The sequence below is a fragment of the Lutra lutra genome, chromosome 10 (assembly GCF_902655055.1).
Source record: "Lutra lutra chromosome 10, mLutLut1.2, whole genome shotgun sequence".
Lineage (NCBI taxonomy): Eukaryota > Metazoa > Chordata > Mammalia > Carnivora > Mustelidae > Lutra > Lutra lutra.
In genome coordinates, this window is record NC_062287.1 from 45,131,183 (window position 1) to 45,147,898 (window position 16,716).

At 39.6% G+C, this 16,716-nt stretch overlaps 1 protein-coding gene and 1 long non-coding RNA gene across 5 annotated transcripts in view; one reads left to right on the forward strand and one right to left on the reverse strand.

The window, feature by feature from the left end:
• CCDC83 (coiled-coil domain containing 83) overlaps positions 1-8,455 on the reverse strand; it is a 54,346-nt gene extending 45,891 nt beyond the window's left edge. For 3 of the 4 annotated variants that reach the window (XM_047690952.1, XM_047690954.1, XM_047690950.1), the window contains exons 1-2: positions 8,332-8,455; positions 2,250-2,372 (exon numbers count right to left, since the gene is read on the reverse strand). In XM_047690952.1, the coding sequence (XP_047546908.1) occupies positions 2,250-2,344 (95 nt within the window). In that variant the 5' untranslated portion in view covers positions 2,345-2,372; positions 8,332-8,455. Of the gene's footprint in view, positions 1-2,249; positions 2,376-7,769; positions 7,864-8,331 lie in introns of those variants that run through there. The other variant, XM_047690951.1, reaches the window with a different exon arrangement.
• Positions 1,293-14,013, forward strand: LOC125078382 (uncharacterized). The gene is made up of 3 exons (XR_007120879.1): positions 1,293-1,331; positions 9,096-9,300; positions 13,897-14,013. It is a non-coding gene; the product is annotated as an uncharacterized LOC125078382 (long non-coding RNA).
• The last annotated feature ends 2,703 nt before the right edge of the window (positions 14,014-16,716 follow it).

A 16,716-nucleotide genomic window follows, 5' to 3' on the forward strand; every position in this document is an offset into this window, starting at 1 on the left:
TCTTCTGGCCATCTGGATATCTTCTTTGGAGATATGTCTGCTCATGTCTTCTGCCGGTTTTCAATTAGATGTGTGTGTGTGTGTGTGTGTGTGTGTGTGTGTGTGTGTGAACTGAGTTGTATCAGTTCTTTATATATCTTGGATACTAACTCCTTTTGGATATGTAATTTGTGAATATCTTCTCCCATTTAGTAGGTTGCCTTTTAGTTTTGTTCATTGTTTCTTTTGCTGTGAAAAGCTTTTTATTTTGATGTAGTCCCAATAGTTTATTTTTGCTTCTGCTTCCTTTGCTTCAGGAGACATATCCAGAAAAATGTTGCTATCACTGATGTCAGAAAAATTACTGTCTCTGCTCTCTTCTAGGATTTTTATGGTTTCAGTGTCACCTTAAGTTCCTTAGTCCATTTTGAGTTTATTTTTGTGTATGGTATGAGAAGGTGGCCCAGTTTCCTTCTTTTGCATGTGACTGTGCAGTTTTCTCAACACCATTTATTGAAGAGACTGCTTTTTTTTTTCATTGCATATTCTTGCCTCCTTTGTCAAAGATTGGTTGACCTTATAAGCATGGGTTTATTTCTGGGCTCTCCATTCTGTTCTGTTGATCTCCATGTCTGTTTTTGTGCCAGTACCATATTGTTTTGATTACTACTGCTTTGTAGTATATCTTAAAATCTGGGATTGTCATACCTCCAGTGTGGTTCTTTTTCAAGATCGCTTTGGCTATTTGGGGTCTTTTGTGGTTCCATACAAATTTTAGGATTATTTGTTCTAGTTCTGTGAAAAATGCTATTGGTATTTCAATAGGGATTGCATTAAATATATAGATTGCTTTAGGTGGTATGGACATTTTAACAATATTTGTTCTTCTAATCCATGAGCATTGTTTGTATCACCTATAGTTTCCTTCCTCAGTGTTTATAGTTTCCTGAGTACAGGTCTTTTACCTCCCTGGTTAAGTTTTATGCCCAGCTATTTTATTCTTTTTGGTGAAATGGGATTGTTTTCTTAATTTTTCTTTCTGCTACTTCATTATTAGTGTATAGAAATGCAACAGATTTGTGTATACTGATTTCGTATCCTGCAACATTCTTGATGTCATTTATCAGTTCAAGTAGGTTTTTGGTGGAGTCTTTTGGACTTTCCTTTTTTTTTTTTCTTCTTTAACATTTACCTATTTGACAAACAGAGATCACAAGCAGGCTGATAAGTAGGCAGAGAGAGAGAGAAGCAGGCTCCCTACTGAGCAGAGAGCCTGACACGGGGCTCGATCCCAAGACCCTGAGATCATGACGTGAGCTGAAGGCAGAGGCCCAACCCTCTGAGCCACCCAGGTACCCTTGGATTTTCTATAATGGTGTCATCCCGTATGCAAATAGTGAAAATTTTACTTCTTCCTTACTAATATAGATGCCTTTTATTTCTTTTTCTTGTCTGATTGTTGTGGCTAGAGCTATGTGGAGTAAAACTGGTGAGAGTGGGCATCCTTGCCTTATTGCTGACCTTAGGGGAAAAGCTCTCAGTTTTTCACCACTGAGTATGATGTTAGCTGCGCAGTTTTCATATACGGCATTTATGACATTGAGGTATGTTCCTTCTACAACTACTTTGTTGAGGGTTATGGAATGCATTCTTATGTGGAAAGGACTGAAATGAACTCATTCACTCCCTAAGAATTACACATTAAGATACTTGCCCTCTGCCAAAAGCTGAGGTTCAAAATCTCCTCAGGGATTTGCTATCTATGAATTGGATACATCGTAAACATAGAATAGGTATTACCTCTAGTTTTGTCTCCAGCTCCTGGGAGTAAGACACTAGGGAATATTTTTATTAAAAATAATTGCATAATTTGGATTTGATCTCTATTATCTCTGGAGATAATACTCATTGGAACATCTAGAAATGAAAAATCTTTTACTCTTCTATAAATGTACATGAACTATTCTATGTTGTGCTTTAAGAGGTTAAGTCAGCCAGCTGTTATATACAAATTATGTACACAGTATGTGGGAGAGTGACCAATAATACATCAGAGGGAGAGAGGGAGCCAAAACCACATTATTGAATGCTGTTTCATTGCTACTACTTGGAATATGTTATAGTCAAATTTCAAAACTTTGAAAAGTATGCACATGGCTAGCTCTCTTGACAGGTTTTGAGTGTATCACTTTCCATTTGGAATTATAGGAATCTTAACAGTGATTTCCATTTACAGATGGGAACATTTAGATTCCATAATCTAAGCTTACTGGTAGTCGAGAAGTGCTTCACTGGTAGGCAATTTGACTTCTTTGTGTGGCCCATATTGAATATCCTTCTTATTTGCTTTCGCTGTGTTATCCATTGTGTTGCTTAGTTAGTAAGAAGCATACCTGTTTAGAAAAGAAATAGGAAAAGTAAATAAATTCTGTCCTTGCCCCCTACCTGTGCTTACTCAAGATGAGGAACTTCTGGGACTTAATTTAAAACTGTTTTTTCCACTCAGGTTTCGATGTCCCCAGACCTATTATCCACTGCAGTGCTGGGACATCATGAATCAGTGGATTCTTGAGTCTGATAAGTTCCATGTTTGGCCAGGTATAGCACTTCCCCACCCAAAACTTTCTAAGAGACTCATCCTCTGTGTTATCCATCTACATCCGTTGTCCCTATCAAACTTTTTTAAAAACAAGGACTAAACTTTTTCAGTCATTTTATTTCTCCACACTGTTTGGCAACGTGCACTGCCCATAGTAGCAGGTCAGGAAATGTCTGTTAATTTTTTCTTAATTAAGATAAAACAAAAGCACAATTTTCGATGAGCACCAAGAAACTAGACTCGAAAAGACTTAGGTTTTGCCAGGGTTGTTATAAAGAGCAAATAAAAGCATATTCAAATGGTTTTTTAAATGGCTAAGAGGTTTACAAATGCAAAAGAATAGTAGTAATAAATTTTATTAATAGTAACTATTCATCAGCTATTAATTGCTTTTTAAATCAGTAATAAAAATTATAAAAAATAATATATTTTAAAAGTAAAAAATCAGGTCCACTGTTCACATATTTTTATAGTAAACAGGAATACCTCTTGGATAAATTTTTTGTATAGGTACTAAAGGACTTCTTTTCAGATTATATGGTCTTCTGTTACATATTTTTATCTTTTAATTTCCATTAATCTCAAAAAAAAGAGTGCCTAAACTTCAATCAGTGTATTAGTAGTTGAGTATGGTAGAAAGAATTTAGCCTTTGTAATTATTTATTTAGATGGCTGCAAACTCCATGAGAGTGGGAATGATATAATTCTTCTGCATTCATCTATTTCCCCACCTAGCACAAGTAGATGCACAAGAAATCCTCATCAGAAGAAAGAAATGGATGGATGAATTAGGCAGACATATTTTAACCCACTGAGCCAACCAGGCGCCCTAGGCAGACATATTTTAATCCCAGATCCACCACCTGTTGTCTATGTGACCTTGAGTAGGTTACTTAATCTTTCTGAGCTTCAGTATCATCATCTGTAAAGTGAGAGCAAAAATCTTATTCTAAAAGCCATTGTAAGGATTAAATATGGCCATTTGCTTAAAGCTCTAGATCATGCTTCTTCAAACTCCAGGTAACTGTAAAGAAGAGGATGTCTGCTTGCTGCCAAGTATGATGATATGTGGAAAAACTAATCCATGCGGTTTGCTATTGTCAACCCTCATCACTGACTTGGGTCCCTGGTTGGCATCCACATAGATCACTGAGATCCACAGTGGAAAATCTCGCTGAGATGAAACATGTTTTCCTAGACCTCCAGCCAGGCTCAGTCTTTGTGTCTGAGACTTTTCCAGCCGACTGTGTTCATCTCTCTACACTAACAGATTCGAGTATACCTCGATGCAAACATACTCTGATACCTTCCAGCTGAAAAGCACACAGGTTACACAACAGAAAGATTAGCACATTAGGACAGAATAATATATTCAATGGTATCATCTCAGAGGTGAAAGATTTGCGAACAGTTCTATAAACGACACACTGAAAGATGTCATTGTACCATCATGGTTCACAGAAACTTACCAGCTGAGAATAAGTGCTTTTGTTTCAGATGCAGAGTTGAATTTTAATATTATTTTCTATTTTAGAATCGGAATTTTTACCTTAACTATTGCACGAAAAGATAACATGCTGGTCAGTGTTTCATTTTGCAACAGTAAGTTACTACTTAACAGTGATTTTTACTATAAATATTTCATTTATAAGTTAAAACAAATGGTAACCTTGATCTCTCATTTTCTTTCTGAGTCATATGGAAGAGATCAAATGTTAGTGTTTCCACCTACAGTACCCATCTGGTGCTGGGAGGAAAATGACCTCATCTTGTTCAATTACCTTAGTTACCTGGCTCTGAGGTTTTCAACTCTTTTGCCTAAAATATAATTAGTTATGTAACTGCAGCTCATAGCAAAGGGCTTTAATAAAATATGAGCGAAAATGTGGGTCCATGAAGCACAAATGATTTATGCATAAACTCTATTAATATTCATTGTTTCCCTTTCCAGAAAATTAGAAAGCATTGGCTTGCCCTCTTATTAGATGCATTTTTGCAATGAGCTAATAACCTTACTTCAGAAAGTACTTCTACATTTGATAATGTCCCATAAGCAGTGGGGATTTTCATAAGCATTTACAAGGATTTACAGTTCCTGACCATCTAGAGGATTTCTAACTCAGCAAAGGGTGAGAATCATAGAAAAAAATTTTCACAAAGTAACATAATTATCTTTCAGGAAGTTTTTGCATAGACTATTCCTGACAGAGGGACATCTAATCTGTTTATCAGTAACTGAAACTATCTAGTCAGCGCTGGCTCTGTGAATGGCTTTACCTGGCCCTTAATTATAAAATTGGGAAGAGACAAGATCTCTACTCAGACAGATGGGAAGAAAGAAGCATACTCCAGCAGAACTTTAAAAAAAATAATGAGCAACTTTAAAAGACTAGCAAGACTGTGCAGGTGATGAAGGCTTCGGAGATCTCTGCCCACAGTTCGACCTTCTCTGCATGTTTTTCCTTTCCTGGCACTGTTGGGGCTTTTAGTAACATACGCCATGGAGGGAGGGCTGGCAAGTAATCACGGAGGCTATATTTGAAAAACTCAGCTCTTTTCAGAGCCCACCCCATAATCACTTTCCATCAGAAAATGTTTCAAAATATATTCTCTGAATGCTTCTCAGTGAAAAGTAAAAAATCTGTTTGGGTAAAATGGCTATATAATGTTGTCTGTTTGGCTATATACTAGCCATCTTCTTCGAATGTACTGTTATCCCATAATGCTTTACTCGACTCTGCAAAATTACCCAAAAAACAAAGAGTGCATTCTCAGGATCCTGGCTCAATATATAGAAAGTTCCTAATGACTTTTCTCATGACTTTGTGGAGCCATGAATATCCAGAAGCCTCCTTATGACGCTTTTCAAATTTTGTGGAGGCTGGGAGGGATGGCAGTTCTGCCCTGATACCTTTCTGGACATTTGGAATGAATTCTGATGTTTGTTAGCCAATGTTTTTATATAAATGTAGATTAAAATGGAAGATATTTACTTAATAGCATTAGTAATGGCAAAAGTTCTGAATAAGATTCCCTCAGAGGTTGAGAGCAGAGGTTTAGTTAAAAGATCTCTATATGGGTGTTGGAAGTCTTGAGGTCTATCTATTCCTGGCTCTGCCATGAACTAGCTATAAATATACAAATCTAATAAATAATAATAATGATGTCTACTATCTCAATATAGTGTTAATTGCAGTATGTATTTGAAAACATTCATGGCATTCATCCTCATCAAAACACAACTCCTTTAATACTGAATAACAACTAATCACTTCGACAAACCATCTTTGGGTTTTCAAAAATATATTTTGGCCCATAGGACAGCATCTCCCATGGATGCAAACTAGATGTTTAATAAATGTCTAATTTGAATGACCTACAAATAATGTGTACTCACTTTCTTTACCAATGGCACTATTTACTTGCTCATAATATTGTATATACCCTTAATTTAGAAAGTAAATCTTATTTATTTTAAGTAGGCTCTGCGCCCAGCATGGAGCCCAGTGTGGGGCTCAAACCCACAACCCTGAAATCAAGACCCAAGCCTAGATCAAGAGTTGGATGCTCAACTGACTGAGCCACCCAGGGGCCCTGAAAGTAAATCACCTTTAAATTCAAATTCTCACTTACGGTAAAACATATTTTTAATACAATTTTTTAATGTTTTAGAAATACTCTTCAGTATATCATAAAAAACCCTGAATTCATTTAAAGCCGTTTAGTAGTGAGAGTATCACCTAAGAGTTAGCTTAAAACAAATTCATCCTTGTTTTTTTAATCAATTATGTACATACAGCACAAAACAGCTCTAAGATGTAAAACACAGCCAGTTTGGAGATGTGTTAAACCACCATATATTCAAATTGAAGTATTTAAAAAATATCTGGATAGAGTGCCTGGTTGGCTCAGTCTCAGGATTGTGAGTTCAAGCTCCATGTTGGGTATGGAGCCCACTTAAAAAAAAAAAAAGTAATAAAGTTAACTATTATTAATGTACCTTATATTTAAAAAAATAAATAAAAATCTGGATAAATGATGTTCTTAACTTTCACTTGCCTAATTGATGATTTATATTACATTACCGCGTATTTTCTTTACCAACACTAATCCTTTGGTCAGTGGCACATTTCTGAACAGCAATTCTCAAATTATGCTGGACTCTAATGTTAAAAACCAGTCTATCTTCTGCTCCAGAATTGCTCATGACATAGTTCGAAGAGCACTATATTATACTAACTTCTCTAGCAACCAGAACTACATTTCCACCCCCCCAACTCCCGGTATCCTTCAAACTTAAAAATGCCACAAAAGAACAGAAACATAATCATGAAAAAAATATTGTAAGGATAAGGGAAATACATGTAGTATTTTCATCCTCTGGTGGTGGAAGAGAACAAAAAGGCTTCTAGCTTCAAAAAACAGTGGTGAATATGAAGGTCTACTGGATCCAGGTCTTGGGGGGCGGGGGGCGAGATTCAAGGAAATCCATGAGCTGTTATCAGACACACAATTATAAATGCCCAGTCTTATCACTTTCCTTCTCCGCCTTCACAGAAATATATATGTGTATATATCTTTCTTTCTTCAGTGGGACATCTTTCCTCTCCCAAGCCACTCCTCAACTCTCTTTTGCCAGCAGAGAATTAATCATGGAGTAAGAAGGGGAGTGAAGAAGCAAGGTACTATACAAATCTAACAAATTAATCAAAGAAAGAAACTAAGTGTCCTCTTCAGAAGGATGTTTGCAGCATCCAGCGCTAGGAGCGGAAGCCAGTCTGCGGACTGGGAGGGTGAGGAAGAGACCAGAAACAACATTCAGGGCACTCAGGGAGTACCCAGGCAGGAGGGCTCTGTGCGGGGCCTGAGAAGGATGCAGGATGTGGGAGACCTCACTCAAAAGGCATTCACAAACCTGGGAGTGCGATGAGAAGAGCACTAAGCAGACCGAGACTTGAGTTGAGTCCCAGCTCCTCCACTAGTGAGTTTTATAACCTCGAACAAGCCGCTAAACCCCCTCTGACCCTGGGTTCTCTCCCATCTTTCCTGCCTCCTGTCAGGGTTACAAAGGAAGCTCAAACGCTTTGGGAATACTGTCGAGCCTAAAACTCCATACAAATGGAAGGATTCGTTTCCTGAGCATCTACTGTGTGCTAGAGGCTGTGAGCGCACCTCGAGAGTTACAAATCTGAATCAAATTTAGATCCTGCCCTCCAGGAACAGAAGATCTAGAAGAGAAATAAGCAATGCATCTGGGGGTTCTACTGCAAGGAGGCAAAGAGAGATCAGTATTTTGATCAGATCAAAAGATCTCCTTCCCGGGGCGCCTGGGTGGCTCAGTGGGTTAAGTCTCTGCCATCAGCTCAGCTCAGGTCATGATCCCAGGGTCCTGGAATCGAGCCCCACATGGGGCTCTCTGACCCACTGGGAGCCTGCCTCCACCTCTCTCTCTCTGCCTGCCTCTCTGCCTACTTGTGAATTCTGTCAAATAAATAAATAAAATTTAAAAAAAAAAATCTCCTTCCCTTTCTACCTCCTGCGTGAACAGGGGCGGGCCCATGAGAACCCCTCCTGGCGGTTTCCAACGGTCCAGGAGCAAGACTTGGTGGAGATCGCCCGGAGGGCGCGACCCCGGGCCCCTGTGGGCTCGGAGCCAGCTCCAGGGCCGGTGGGGTGGGGTGGAGATGTCAAGTCTTAAGTGTAAGACTGGAAGGAGTCAGGGGTCAAGCGAGGAGTCCTGCCGGTTTCCCTACCTCCCCTTGACGGCTTCCAGGTGCGGATGCACTTCGCTAGTAGCGCGAGCATCCGGCCCGCGGAGCAGGCCCACCCACACCGCGGCCGCAGCAGCGCCTTCCGTTTCCAAGGCGACGCGCGCGCGAGGGCTTCCCCTTTCCGCCCCCCCGCACAGACGCTACCCGCGGGCCAGGCGCGCCACCTGGTGGCCACAAAGGGGAAGAGTCCGGGCGAAGGGCCCGCGCCGCCCCTGGCGCCGCGGAGATCCCCGGCCCTCCCGCCTTCTTCCTAAGCGATTTTCACCGCCACGGCTCACCCTACTGGTTGCACAAAACGCACGCCCCTTCCCTGCCTCCCCCCAGTGGCAAATCCATAAGCAGTGAGTTGTGTGGAGACGTGACATCCGGCTCTGCGCTATGACCGTGAGACACACTTGGATCTGTGTGTCTGTTTCTTCCGTTTAAAGTGAGACAGCGAGGATGCTCTGTCGATTTCCAGAAGCTCGCAGGATGGGGAAACGGGGTGTGTGCGCATGCGCGGGTCCTGCCCCGCTCAGTCCTTCAGCCACCGAGGCTTCGCTTCTCTCTTCTCTGTTTTAAGAGTTCCTTTGGGTTTGACTCTAAACAGAACTGCAACTCCCTGGACTAAGTGTTTATATGATAACATCCAGCTCTGAAAGACCCTTGATCCTAGTTCGCTTCCCGCTTTATTTTTTGCTCCTAAACCTCAAGAAAACCAACACAGATTTTGATTCCATCTTTCCCCTTCTTTCTACTTTTTGCAGCTCTGTCCTAATTCGAGGGGAAAATATATCACAAGCCTACAACCTTTGAAGTGTCCCTTTTTTCTCCTGCATTTCCCCCTCATTCTCTGCCTCAAGACAATTTCTTACATCCTGGCAGCACCACTTAGGCTAGTAACACCCGAGTCAAATAGTTCTCTCTCTGTCGGGAAAGGAAGTGAGGCCCTAGCTTGAACTGCCACTCTTCGTAAGTCACCTGTTTGGCATTCTTGAGTTTGATTAAAAAAGAATAGATTATCAGGTCGCCTGGGTGGCTCAGTTGGTTAAGCATCTGCCTTTGGCTCAGGTCATGATCCCAGGGTTCTGGGATGGAGCCCCATGTTGGGCTCCTCCTCTGGGAGTCTTCTCCTTCTCCCTCTGTCTCTCCATGGCTTGTGCTCTGTGTGTGTGTGTGTGTGTGTGTGTCTTGCAAATAAATAAATAAAATATTTTTAAAATTAAAAAATTAAATATTAAAAATAGATTATCATATGTTTTCTAATTAGATCTGTGTTATATTAATAAACAAATTGAGAACTTCTTAAAAGAAAGGAATGGAAGCCATTAATACATATATTAGCTTTTGGTTGAGGGAGTTTTTCTCATCAGTGAAAAGCCATCCAAAAAAAAAAAAAAAAACCCCAGTTTGAAATAATTTATGTGTTCTACCTCATTTGAAACTTCCTTTATTCCATCAGTGTTATGTGTTTGTTAAATGCCTACAGTTTGCTGTGATCCACACATCTGATAAAGGATTTTTAGGTACTTTAGTCTTTCCTAGAATAACAACAGTGGGATTGTGGGGTGAAATTATTAAATAGACTACAGATGCAGGAGGGGGAAAAAAGCTACCAACAAAAATTTTTAAGTGTGGGGATTATTTCTGTTAAATGGAAAAACAATTTTGTGATTATTCAGCACTTTGAAATCATTCCCAAATCATTTCCTATAAATCTTAGACCTGCTTCTCTTATGAGGGCCTGGGCCCTGGGTCAAAAATGTACTTTTACCCTATCATTTATCTCCAGTGCAGTTTTTCTTAAGGTATTTGCCAGTTGGTGGTTAAACAGTGAAGCCAGATAAGCACTTGCCAGGTTTCCGTATTTGACTTTGATTTTCTGTTAGCCTTGCCATGCAGGAGAGGGGTGCCTGGGTGGCTCAGTCAGTTAAGATTCTGACTCTTGATTTTGTCTTGGGTCATGATCTCAGGTTGTGAGATCCAGCCCGGCCCAGGCTCCACTCTGGGCGTGGAACCTACTTAAGATTTCTCTCTTCCTCTCCCTTTGCCCATCCCTGCCATCCCCACCCCATGCCCAAGAAATGCAGATAGAAGAATTTCTGTGGTAGAAAAAGCTAAATATAATTGTCTGATTTGGCAAAATGCCAAATAACCTGTTTGGTATGCACACTCAACATTTTATACTTTTTTCACATTTTTTACCTGTTTTCGTTGAGGATCACTATTTCTGCAGACAGACCCTAAAGCAGTCAACTAAATGTAATAATATTTAATCTTAATAATTTTTAGAGACCTGAGCTAGTGATTAACCTGTTGACTTCATCAATTACTTCAAATTTCTAGTAAATCAGAAAGTTTACTGACAACAAAGTTGTTTTGAGGAACAGAAAAACCCTGCTATGACTTCTTATCTAAAAACTTTGTTCCTGACAAATAGGAAACAGTTAAATAGGTGTTTTGGGGGAGAAAAAAAGGCATGAAGTAAAATATTCTCTTGAGAGGGACAGTTTACATTACCTCTAAGCAGACGCTGTGACAGACTCATAGAGGGAATTCTGTTTTGATCTAACATCCATTGGCATGTTTCAATATTATAAAATGGGATTGTTACCCACTTTATTTTTAAGGGCTACAACTTTTTCTTTTAGGCTGGAGACATGGCTCTGCTGTCTAGCCCATCTCTCCATCTCTTCATCTCTTGAAACCAAGTTTAACTTGAATGACCAGAACTCTGGCAAAAAGAAATGACATCACTTTCCCCCCCACATATCTCCTCCTCCTCCTAACTAATTTTTGAAATTACTTTTATGATCTCTTTGTTCTCCCTGAGGGAGAGGAGCCCAGAATGGTAACTGGAGCCAGAGTGTCATCTCCCAGAAGCCTGAGCCAGCACATAAGGACTGTGCCTGAGGGCGTTAGTATCTGACATCATGGGAGCAGTTCAACGCCAGGAGTTGCTACATGCTTTTGGAAGTTTTAAAATATGACTACATAAGAGAAACATACAGATCAATAGAACGTGACAAAAACATCCAGAAATAGATATGTAAAAACATACATACTTATATATTTATGTATATTTGACTGTCATATTTTATTTTATATGTATATACACACAAACATATATAAAGGATTTCTTCAGACAGAAGTGCCAAGATAAATAAATGAGGAAAGGATACTATTTTCAATCAATGCTACTGTAACTATTGCATACGCCTTGCAAAAATGAACCTTGACCTGATTATACACCTATAAAAAATTGACTCAAAGTTAATCATAGATCGGAACATAAAAGCTAAAACTATAAAACTTCTAGAGTAAAACATAAGGGAAAATCATCATGATCTTGGGTAGGCAAAGATTTTTTTTATAGGACACCAAGAGCATGAATTTTTTCAAAAAGAAAATAATAGTTTGAACTTCATAAAAATCAAAAACTTCTGCTCTTTAGTTAGTTTTAAGAAGATTAAAGGCAAGCCATAGTCTGGGGGAAAATATTTCAGTATTTTAATTAGTATCCATAATTTATAAACAAATAAAGTTCAATCATGAGAAAATAAAACAACCAATTACAAATGCCCAAAGATTTAATAGACACTTCACAAAAGAAGACATATTAGTGGCCAATTGGTACATGAAAATACGCTCAACAACATTAGTCATCAGGGAAATGCAAATTAAGGCCCCAAGGAGTACTACTACACACCCATTAGAGGGGCTAAGCTTAAAAAGACTGACAATAACGTGTGTTAGCAAGAGTGGGGAGCAACGAGGACTTTCCTATATTGTTGCTGGGAAAGTAAGATGGCACAACCATTTTGGAAAACGGTGGAGTGGTCTATTATAAAGTTAAACATATATCTCTTGTATGACCAACTCAGCAACCACACTCCTAGGTATTTGTTCAAGAGAGGTGAAAATGACTGTTCATAGACTCTTTATCATAATAATCCAAACCTGGAAACAACCCAATGTCCATCAAGAGCTGCCTGCTATAGCCACACAGTAACAACCATTTAGCAATAAAAAAGAAATGAGCTATTGATACATGGAACCAACAACATGACAGGTCTCAAAAGAATTTAGCTAACTGAAAAAGCTAAATATGAAAAACTATATACTGTATCATATAAAATTCTAGAAGAGCCCAAAAGCAGATTAGTGGTTGCCAAGCACTGAGAGGGAAAGGTGAGGGGCCTGACTGCAAGGAGGCAGAAGGAACTTTGGGAGGAAGGAAATGCTCTGTAACTTCGTGGCGGTAGTGGTTTTAGGGTATAGGCATTTTGTTAAAACTTGCCGAAGTACATACTTAAATGGGTGCATTTTATTGCATGCAAATTATACCCTAATTAGTTGAGTTTTTAAAAAAATAACTACAAATTCTTTGAAACCCCTCCCATCAAGAGGTGGGGTCTCTCTTTCCTCCTCTTGAGTCTAGGTGGTCTTATGATTCTTTCAACCAAGAGAGTAGAGCAGAAATGACTGTACGTTGTTTCCAAGGCTATGTCATTAAAAAGTCATGCAGCTTCTTCTGGGTTTTTTGGGGATACTTGTTCTGAGGGAAGCCAGCTTCCATGAAAAAGTCCATCTGCTTTGAGATAGCCATGCCGGAGAGGCCAAATGTAGGCCCTATGGTCATCTGTTCCAGCTAAGCCTACCTTCTACCCCAAAAAGTGCCTGCCATGTGAGTGAAGCTATCTTGGATCTGCCCAACATGCCCACCCATCAGCTGAGTATGGTTGAGTTGTGTCACAGTTGATGCCACAAGGAACAAGAGATTGTCAATTACTACCCTGCGGAATCTGGGATATGGTTGTTTAAAGCCACTAAGTTTTGATAGTGTATTAGTTATCCATTTCTATATAACAAATCACTCCAAAATTTAGTGATTCAAGACAATAGCAATCACTTGCTGTCTCACAGAATCTATGGATCAGGAAGTTTGGGAGCAAGTGGATTGGGAAGTTCTAACTTGGGGTATCTCCTGAGGTCAGATGTTGGGCAGATTCTCTCTCTCTGCCTGAAGGAACTTTCAGTATAGGGGGAGTGAGGAGCAGACAAGTTAGTAGGCAGTCACAACACAGTTGGATAACCCGGAGAATAGGGGTAAAAACCACTGGGAAGGGAAAACCTAACCCAATCTTGAGGGTCAGGGAAAGATTCCTAGAGGAACTGAGGTCTGAATTGCAACTTGACAATGAGTAGGCATTAGTCAGTTTGAAGCGTTGAAAGGGGCTGGAACAGAGGGATAGGCATGGACATAGGCCTACAGGTAAAAATGAAAATGATGAGTTTCTTGTGGAGCTGAAAGAAATTTACTAATGTTTAGAGAACTGGGTCGCAGAGAGAGGAGAGGAGGAAACCAGTAGGCTAGAGAGAAACGAGCAGGGACAGATCATGATGGGTCTTCTGAATCATCTTTCATGACAAAAGTTCACTCTGGCTACAGTATAGAGGGGTTGGGAGAGGGCCAGGTGGGGACAGGGTCCAGAATGAACTCCACTGGTCACACTTTCCATCTTCTTCTGCCTACGGGCTTCTCACATAGGTTTAGTTTCTGTCCAGGAAATATGTCACTGCCTCTGCCTTTTGCAAGATTGCAATGGTTGGCAAAATGAATGACCTCATCTCCCTGGCTCAAGTTATCAGCTTGCCCAATCTCTGGAACTTTCTATGACTCAGATGAGATGTCCACCCCCACACCAGGAAGTAGTCTGTGAAACCCTGCCTCCAACAAACATCTTAAAGAATTAGAACACAGGGAGTGACACTACCTCACATCTGGAGAATGACGCAGTAGAGATTCCTACTTCCATCTTTTAAGAACTGTGTTTGTATAATTGTTTTCTGATTGAGTTTTTTTTTTTTTTTTGACTGTGGTAAGAACACAACATGTGATCTACCCTCTCACAAAGTAAGTGTATATTGTTATTAACTATAGGCACTGTATTTAATAGTAGATCTCTACAACATTTATTTATTTATTTTATTTGTTTTGAACATATAATGATCTCTACAATTTATGCATCTCATGTAACTGAAACTTTGTACCTGTTCAGCAGCAACTCCTCATTCTCCCTGCCCGAGCCCCTGGCAACCACCAATCTACCTTCTGCTTCTATGAGTTTGACTGTTTTAGACGCCTCATATACATGGAATTATGCAGTATTTGTCCTTTTATGACTGGCTTATTTCTCTTATATAATGTCCTCCAGCCTCATCTGTATGGTGGCAAATGGCAGGATTTTCTTCTTTTTCTAAAACTAAATAATATCCATTGTATGAATATACCATGTTTTCTTTATCCATTTATCCATCAATGGACCTTAAGCTTGCGTCAATATTGCGGTTATTGTAAATAATGCTGCAGTGAATGTGGGAGTGTAGATATCTCTTTGAGGTCCTGATTTCCATTCTTTTGGATTAAATACTCCAAAATGGGACTGCTGGATCATATGACAGTCCTGTTTTTTTTAAATCTTTTGAAAAGCCTTAATACTGTTTTCCAAAATTTTTGTACACAATTCAACAGCTTTGTCATCTATCAGAAATAAGGATTTAGAATAGACCGTGAGGAAATGTGCCATATAAAAATAACACCAGAAAAGACTTTAATATAGATAGTATATGTTCAAAACCTAAATAATAATTTTTTTCAAGTTCTTGAAACTTTTGACTTAACAGACTGGATTGGAAAGGAAATATGATGTACCTGGAATAGAAAATATATAACATTGAATAATGTCAGTGTTAATATTTCCAAGTAAATGTATAAGTTTAATGAACATTTGCCAAAAAATATCTCTTTGCAGAAGGAAAAATAAGCAAGGCATTTTCAGGACTGTGTATCAGTATTAACTAATCCAAGATGATGTGCTATATATTTAAATAAAAAGAAATAAGGATGTTTTGGGTGTTGAGGAAATACTAAATATTTTACCTTTTGTTCATCACATTAGCTGAGAAGATGATAGCAAAAGACCACCTTCTATAATCCCATTTAAATGATATGTTCAAAAAAAGCAAATCTATAGAGACAGAAATTGAGAGAAAACTTCCGTTGGGACTATACCACAAGAAGATCATCAGGAGGGGGACCACATGGAAAGAGAGTTGTCCAAATGAGGGACTTTGGGAATTGCTCATTGTAGAGTCCGGTGAGACTAAGACACACAGGATATGGTCTGTGCTTTGAGGATGCTTAGTTAACAAAAATTTGGACTACTCTGAAGCAGCTGACCAGCTGTGAACTTGGATACATGACTTCTCCTTTCTGTACCTCAATTTCCTCATCTGTAAATGGAGGTAATATTGCATACCTCTTGGAACTATTCTGAAGAATAAACACTTGGTCCAATTCCTGGCAAAGAGTAGGTTCTTGGTAAATATTAATTCTCCTTCATACTCCTTCTAAAATATTATTTAGAGAGTAGGAAAATGTGGACCTCTTCTGGTCACATTTCCCATGTGGCTGGAGAGGGCTTGCTGGACTCAGTATCTATATCTGGTGGGACCCAAGTATGTGTCTCTGACCTAGGTTTAAACCTATATACTCAGCTGCCTACTCAGCATCAATTAGATGTCTCACAGGTACATCAGGCCCACAACTCATTCTTTCCCACCCCTCCAGCTTCCTGATCCTCAAGGCTATGATCCATATTCAGTAAATAGCACCAACATCCACCACCCTGTTAAAGCCCAAAAACCTGGGATTGTTCTTGAGTCTCTCTTTTTCCTCAAATCCCAGACGTAATCAATTGTCAAGTTCTGTCAGTCTATCTAGAGGTTTGGTACATAGAACCCATTCATTAATTTTCATCCAAAAATATTTGTTGAGCAGTGACAACAGGCAAGACAGGCACCATGTCTGTCTCTGTCTTTACTGCCTCCTCCTTAGCACGGATCAGTCTTCTCCTGATGTGACTGAAGAAATAGCTTCCCAGTAGTTGCCCTGAAACAGCATTTTACTTCTTTGAATCCTTTCTCCACATGGACTCATTCCTTTGCTTAAGACCTTAAGTGCTTTTCCACCGAGCCCTTAGGAAAGAGCTCCTGACAGAGCTGGTAAGGCTCTCTAACATCCAGACTCTCCGTACACAAGTCAGGTCCCTGTTATGGGCTCCAGTCATTGGTGGGGTTCCCTGAGATTGGGATTTGAGTACAAGTGGTTTATTTGGGAGGTAGTCTCAGGAAGCTGTGGTAGGAAGATGGAGACATGAGGAAGGAAGAAAAAGAAGCCCATTGGGAGTGCCTTAGTGAATGGGCTACTGGGAGATGCTACTGGGAGATACGTAACACGTTCAGTCTCACTGGGGAACTCTGGAAGACATTATATGCCATACCCTGATTTGTGTTTCCCCAAAATTCATATGTTGAAGCCTAACC